Raw genomic sequence first — 7,982 nt, 5'->3', positions numbered from 1 at the left:
TGGGGTCATAGGCATCATTCCTCCTCCTCCAAACACGGCGAGTCGAGTTGATGCCAAAGAGCTCCATTTTGGTCTCATCTGACCACAACACTTTCACCCAGTTCTCCTCTGAATCATTCAGATGTTCATTGGCAAACTTCAGACGGGCATGTATATGTGCTTTCTTGAGCAGGGGGACCTTGCGGGCGCTGCAGGATTTCAGTCCTTGACAAGATCCTCCCGTGTAGTTCTGGGCTGCTCACCGTTCTCATGATCATTGCAACTCCACGAGGTGAGATCTTGCATGGAGCCCCAGGCCGAGGGAGATTGACAGTTATTTTGTGTTTCTTCCATTTGCGAATAATCGCACCAACTGTTGTCACCTTCTCACCAAGCTGCTTGACGATGGTCTTGTAGCCCATTCCAGCCTTGTGTAGGTCTACAATCTTGTCCCTGACATCCTTGGAGAGCTCTTTGGTCTTGGCCATGGTGGAGAGTTTGGAATCTGATTGATTGATTGCTTCTGTGGACAGGTGTCTTTTATACAGGTAACAAACTGAGATTAGGAGCACTCCGTTTAAGAGTGTGCTCCTAATCTTAGCTCGTTACCTGTATAAAAGACACCTGGGACCAGAAATCTTTCTGATTGAGAGGGGGTCAAATACTTATTTCCCTCATTAAAATGCAAATCAATTTATAACATTTTTTATATGCATTTTTCTGGATTTTGTTGTTATTCTGTTGTTCACTCACTGTCTCTCACTGTTCAAATAAACCTACCATTAAAATTATAGACTGATCATTTCTTTGTCAGTGGGCAAACGTACAAAATCAGCAGGGGATCAAATACTTTTTTCCCTCACTGTATGTGTGCAAATGGCAGGTGTTCTGCAGTGCCGTCACATTTTTTTGCTGTACATTGATGTCTAGAATATTAGGCTATAAGAAATTCGAACTTGTGTAAGCCCCGCAGCTATACTCAAGTATGTGTGCATACTGCAGTGATGTCTAAAATGCTTTGAATTAATTAGCACCTTGGAGAGCGCTGTCCGTTTCACCACCATTGATAGTAGGCTACTTGGCTGCTACGTTGTGTTTGACACTTTTTTTCTCAATGTGTTCCGGTACATCAGAGCCCCCTGAATAACCACCCCCATTTAAATTCTGCATAACGGCACAGCATTTCATAAACGTCAATGTGGGAAAGATGATATGCTTCCGTTCGCTGCCATATGACTGGTTTCACATTTGTCTCTAGCGATTAAGGTCAAATATCAACAAAAAAAGTATTTTATATTTACAATTCTCTTACCCAAACAGATTACTCATTTACCTAGTTCTTATTAATAGCTCTTATCAAGTTGTAATTTGTAATGCATGGAGAACGGTGTTAAGTCAATGCTTTTTCCCTCTTGGAACTGGTAGGTTCACTACCTTATTTATGGTTTTCTCGTAAGTAAAGGTGGTAAATTATGAGAGAATTAAGTCGATCACACCTTCATTTATTCGGTCTCCATCCCAAACACATAGTGGGTGAATAGCATGCTATTCTCATGCTTAAATTCTAGATCTGAATACTCAGAGAAAAGTGCATAACTCGGGTGGGAATCGGGCCCTAATGCTTAGACCTGTTGTGTATCAGATGGAAAGGTTTGTGTTGAGTGAGTGGTCGGGTGGTGTGGGTAGCTACCAGGAATAACCCCCCACAACGGTAAGTCAGAGCTTCTGGGGGTGGGGGGCATTTGCATGCTGAATAATTTCCGAAACCTACATTGTGAAAATGTTTTAGGGTTATCCACGATACAAAAAATATTCTGACACCTCTCATTGTGAGAGCCCCTTACTAACAGGCCTAATCCATGCTTGAGTAACAGGAGGCTTAGGCCAGTGTAGCAAAATAGGCCTGAATGTCCCAGAAAGACCTTGTGACAGCTGTCATATGAAGAGGAAGTGGGTGAAGCGGTTAGTGGTTAGTAATCAGGAACTAATAAACAGAAAATTTTAAACTATTTTTATGCCTAATTCCTGGGTTTATGAGTCAATTTCTCACTAATTTCTACGGTGCAGCTGCTGAGATATGGCTCCAAGTCCTGTATCATTCATGTGCCAGTGAAAATGTATGTTAAAAAAGGTCCACACTGTGATACTTGAGAGTAGGCCTAGTTCAATTCCTCCCTTTTTATTTTTTTCCCCCCAAATGATAGAGCAGGCCCCATGCGAGGGAGGACGAAGGAAATTCAAGCCACACCACAAAAACCACACACAGATAAGATATAAAGTAAAACTTTATCATGACACACAAGTTTAAAGCCCTGAGAACCATATCTTTATATTACTAATGTGAACAAAACTGAATGTGTCAAAATCACTTTGGAAAAGTGCTCCTCTTTTAAATACAATCAGCACAAACCAGTTTTACAAGCATTCTCATGTTTTTCCCCCAATTTTGTTTTAATCAAAAGAGAACTATAATATCAGTAATATCATTATCATGTCCATAATAACAGTACAAAAATATGCACAAACCCCACAGATTTATATACGGAGCATTGTACAAGCCAAAAACAACAAATTGATAAATGAGGTATTCAACAACCACTTTCATATGCACTTGTATTACACAGATCAGGTTAGATTTAAACAATTAAAAATCTAATAAAATCCAAACCATCCAGGGACAAGGTTCTGCAGACTTTCAACTTCACAGTTTCCTGAGTGATGTGACCTTGCCCGTAACTGAAGACAAAAATCGAACCAGTCTAAAATAGCATTTTAGCAAGTCACTAGAGACAGCTTTTGGGTTGTCCAAGGTTTGCATTTGGATGTGTCCCTCAGTATACATGCCAATTGCATAACTTGTAGATCAAATGCAACAATGACTGCAGCCCAATGCCCTGAGGTAAGAGGTAGGGGGCCTTCAAGAGCTCTCTCACACACACACACACACACACACACACACACACACAAGTCTACACATCAACAATTGTAACCCACATAAGCCTGAGCTGTAAACTGAATTCCCAGTGAATGTGGTTCTAACCTGTTGCCCACCCTTGTCATGGTGTGGTGGTCTTAGAGAACAGCACCACCTGCAGTCTTCTCTATGGCATTACATGGTTGTTACACACCCTCCCCTAGCACACACGCTCCTCTAGCATACGCTGAACTTGCTCTCACACTCATACACACTCCCTCTCTCATGCAAAGGCTGTAAGGCTACACTGTCAGACAGTCATTGACTAGACTGATTGGATAAAACAGAAATGTCCGTTTCTAAAACGAGAGAAACTAAAGAGTTTTAGTGACACCACCTAAGTGATCAAGCTAACTCAGTCCATCAGAAGAAATCAACACAAATAAATAGTATACCTTGGTTTTGAAACCAATAACATGAATGATGAATGCCTTAATGTCTGATTGAATTCAAAAAGATATTGGAAATAGTTTACTCTTCAAAGGATTCAGCTTGAAGATAAAACAGTCATTCCTAGCAGAGAGCTCCTGAAAGGTTCACTGATCTCTCACAGCTGATTTTAAGGCAGCAACTACATCTTTCACCTTCATTAAATGTGGACATAATATCTCATCACGAGGGATTGCAGGTGTCTCTTTAGTCATTGTATATATGTTGTGGTGGTCTTGTAATCCTGGCCGGGGGTCTGCACAGCAAAAGGTCCACAAAAGTCAACAAATAACAGCTACAACACAGCTTACTAAAAGCAACAAGGCTGCCCACCTCAGAGATTACAGGAGATCAGGGGTAAAAGATTTAGAAACAGTTAAACGCCTCACATTCAACACAGACAATGCTTGAAATTCATTTCATTCAAATCACGTTCTATTCAAAATGCAGAGAAATTACCTCGACAGTTTGAGAATGGAAATACTGTAACAGTGGATGTGTCGGAGGAATTTGGGAGGCCTGAACTTTGAATTGAGACAGAGAAACCAGTTGGCATAACATCTACCCTTTCTCCGTCTTATTCAATGTAGAGGTTAGGCCAAAAGGGCCTTGTGTGTCATGCACTGTGCACTGCAGCAAAACTCACTGAGGTATATCCCTGGTATATGTCAGGTGATGGGTGCCATGCCAGGCAGAACCATACCAGGCCCAAGACTCAATCACAGGTAAAGGTCTGATTAAGAAGCTAAGGAAAGCAACATGACCAGAGCTGACAACTTTAACAGCAGGGACTATAGAAGATGGGCTAGCATGGAACCCAATCTTTACCCCACTGTATCCTACCTAGTGGCTCAGCTAGCCTATTCAGCTAGCCTACAAAAGCCTGGGCAGGGGGCAGGGGACAGGGTGATAAGGACCAGGGTAGAGGACAGGGTGATAAGGACCAGGGTAGAGGACAGGGTGATAAGGACCAGGGTAGAGGACAGGGTGATAAGGACCAGGGTAGAGGACAGGGTGATAAGGACCAGGGTAGAGGACAGGGCTAGTCTTTGGTATTCAGCTGTGCAATGACCAGAGGCTACCACACACCAGAGGATTACGGTGTAAAATACTGGCCACCTGATTGTACACATGCAGAGCAATACTCTCAAATAGATTTTGTCCCATAAAATGCAGTACGAAGGAAATGAAACAGACAAACCCCAAACAAATACAGCGAAAACAGGAGGAGAGCAAGCCCATCCCAGTTCAGCTTCGTATAATAATGTGTCCCCAAGAAAACCCAGCAGTCAAGTCTCTACATATGTAGTCCACCATTCAGGAGGAGTCCACTCCTGTGGACCGTTGCCCATTGCAGGGGTTCAAACCACGAGGTCAAGTCACACTGGCTTTGCAGCAATGAGGTATGTAGTGTACGTCTCCTTCTAGAGAGTCTGAGGTATTCTTTGAAGAAAGTCTGTTAGACTTGTGCATTCTTTCGGTGGGATCCTTTTTTAAATGACAAAGCGAGTCCATAATAAGAGACGTCACGATGCTTCCTGAGAAAGGTCCCTCTCCCAAACGGAGAGGCGAATATGAGGTTTGAAAAGGTATGTGGTTAAAACACTTCAGGTCTGGTCTGCCAGTGTTCGAGGAAAACCCTTGATTGGTGATTTGGCTCTCCTCTCTGTTGAATTGAACAAGGGACACACATTGATCCCAGAGCAGGGACTGGAACACCTTCACTACCTTTCTGATTATTAGATAGATAGATGTGGGGTGGTGAGCTGAGCTTGGGGCTTGCTAGTCCTAAACAGATCGGCGGATCAGTTGGTTCTTATAAACATCATACTGTGTGTGATCAAATGTCCAAAGCTAATGGTGATCCTCAAAGCCCTTTAGACACAAGGGCCATCTGTATCTTGAGTTAGATTGAAGATTAAGTACATCATTCCAATAGGCTGAATGAGTGGGTGACTCCCTGGTATTGATTGTGGGAGTGACTACTGCCTATGAGGTATTACATGGCGATCTGTAGGATCAATAAAGTAGCGTTTTCAGACGTAAAAAGGCTAGGGCCCATCGTCATGGCAACTCGAGTGTTGTGATAGGGTTACTGTATGAATGTGTAGGAGGTGTGCTGAGGTGAGTGAGGTTCCGTTGTGAAATTCCCCAAAAATTCCCCCTGATTTCAACAAGATCAAAAAGAATACAAAAATAAAGTCAATTCAGGTGAAGTATACTACAGCTCCTGAGGTAAAGATACCACTGCAGGTTACTTGATTTGCAGTATGTAAAAAGAGAACTAAAAAAATAATGTTCATAATAATAATTCGAAAAAACTAAATAAAAAAAGACAACAAAATAGCAACAAACAAAATCATAAAATAAAACTCTTCAAGTTCAGTTGTGAACACCTGTCAGTGGGTTTTGGCTGAGAGCTTTGATTGTGTTTAGCATGTATTTGGGATAAGAGTGTCTGTGTGTTGGGTGTGTGTGAAATGCATGTGTGTATGTGTACATGTGTGTTGAGTGTGTAAAATGCATATGTGTGTGTGTGTGTGTGTGTGGGTGCATGTTATCTTGAGATGTAATTGGGTGTGTGAATTGTGTATTTATAAATGGGTAGCCAAGGCTGACAGGAGCGATGAGGTATTTGTTGTGCAACAGTATTTTTTTTTCTTAGCGATTTATCAATGTACTGTATTCATGCTAGGCCTCAGTGTTGAGGAAAAGCCTGGAGAGTGGGTGGTAGGGCGGCCTGAGCTAAGGTGAACCACTGGTGGAGGGCTCGGCCGAGCAAGGCCCCTTGGAAGAGGAGGAGGAGCTGGGACTGTGGCTGTGGGCAGAGGTGGCGAACCCAAACCCAGCGCTGGGTCCAGCAGGGGGCACTGGGGCCACAGTGGACACGCTAGTCGCTGGGGCACCTGACTTCTGTGCAAACAGGTTTCCTACAGGACAGGAGGACAACTATTACAGCATGATAAACAACACAACCAAATCCGTTTATTTCTGAGTGTATATACACGCACACACACACACCTGAATAGAGTGTGCCGTTGACCTCCACAGACACACTAATGCTAGCAGATCCATTGGTGGAGATGCTCAGAGCCATGTCCTGCTGCTTCTCATCTGGAAAGAGAGCGAAAGAGGAAGTGTAAACCACTACGGGCAGAACCAGAACCTCTGACAAATAAAATCTCCAAAGGAAAGGACACAGAACCATGGGAACTAGGATCAAACTATCTCAGCACCAAGAACGTACTCTCTCTTCCTTATCTACACAGATACTGTACAGTAACATGCAGTAAGTGAGAATCGGGTGTCACGCACATTTCCTTGTGGGTGTCTTGCAGCATACATCTGCATAACCCACTGAGGAGAGAGAAACACAATCATGTCACAGTGACCCCAGGAAAACCCAGGAAAACATTCTGCACTTCCCCTCTCAAAGCTTTTATTGTGTAGTAGTGAATGTGTTGATTGTTGTACTCTCACACACACATTCAACACACACACACACAGGCTGCACCGCTACCGTGTGTGTGTGTGTGTGTGAGTGTGAGTGTGAGAGAGAGAGAGACACATGGGGAATAACCAGCATGTGATAACATTAAGGAACCAAACAAAGCATGTGTTAAGACGTACACTACCAGTCAGAAGTTTTAGAACATCTACTCATTCAAGTGTTTTTCCTTTATTTTGTACTATTTTCTACATCGTAGAATAATAGTGAAGACATCAAAACTATGAAATTACACATATGTAATCATGTAGAAACCAAAATAGTGTTAAACAAATCAAAATATATTTTATATTTGAGATTCTTAAAAGTAGCCACCCTTTGCCTTAATGACAGCTTTGCACACTCTTGGCATTCTCTCAACCAGCTTCATGAGGTAGTCACCTGGAATGCATTTCAATTAACAGGTGTTCCTTCTTAAAAGTTAATTTGTGAAATTTCTTTCCTTCTTAATGCGTTTGAGCCAATCAGTTGTGTTGTGACAAGGTGGGGGGGGGGGGTGTACAGAAGATAGCCCTATTTGGTAAAATACCAAGTCCATATTATGGCAAGAACAGCTCAAATAAGCGAAGAGAAACGATAGTCCATCATTACTTTAAGACATGAAGGTCAGTCAATATGGAAAATGTCAAGAACTTTGAAAGTTTCTTCAAGTGCAGTCGCAAAAACCATCAAGCGCTATGATGAAACTGGCTCTCATGAGGACCGCCACAGGAATGGAAGACCCAGAGTTACCTCTGCTGCAGAGGATAAGTTCATTAGAGTTACCAGCCTCAGAAATTGCAGCCCAAATAAATGCTTCACAGAGTTCAAGTCACAGACACATCTCAACATCAACTGTTCAGAGGGGACTGTGTGAATCAGGCCTTCATGGTCGAATTGCTGCAAAGAAACCACTACTAAAGGACACCAATAAGAAGAGACCTGCTTGGGCCAAGAAACACGAGCAATGGACATTAGACCGGTGGAAATGTGTCCTTTGGTCTGGAGTCCAAATTTGAGATTTTTGGTTCCAACCGCCGTGTCTTTGTGTGACGCGGTGTGGGTGAACGGATGATCTCTGCATGTGTAGCTCCCACAGCAAAACATGGAGGA

The 7,982-nt window shown here is 42.7% G+C and overlaps 1 protein-coding gene across 1 annotated transcript in view; it reads right to left on the bottom strand.

Moving 5' to 3' along the window:
* Window positions 1-2,246: 2,246 nt before the first annotated feature.
* Window positions 2,247-7,982, bottom strand: part of LOC121564227 (AT-rich interactive domain-containing protein 3B-like) — a 66,277-nt gene continuing 60,541 nt past the window's right edge. Inside the window, 2 exon segments of the mRNA XM_045214710.1 lie at window positions 2,247-6,312; window positions 6,404-6,496. Coding sequence (XP_045070645.1) covers window positions 6,128-6,312; window positions 6,404-6,496 — 278 coding nt within the window. The 3' untranslated portion in view covers window positions 2,247-6,127.

This window comes from Coregonus clupeaformis, unplaced genomic scaffold (assembly GCF_020615455.1).
Source record: "Coregonus clupeaformis isolate EN_2021a unplaced genomic scaffold, ASM2061545v1 scaf0296, whole genome shotgun sequence".
NCBI lineage: Eukaryota > Metazoa > Chordata > Actinopteri > Salmoniformes > Salmonidae > Coregonus > Coregonus clupeaformis.
The sequence above is the reverse complement of the archived record's forward strand: the minus strand, read 5'-3'. Positions and strand labels throughout refer to the sequence as shown.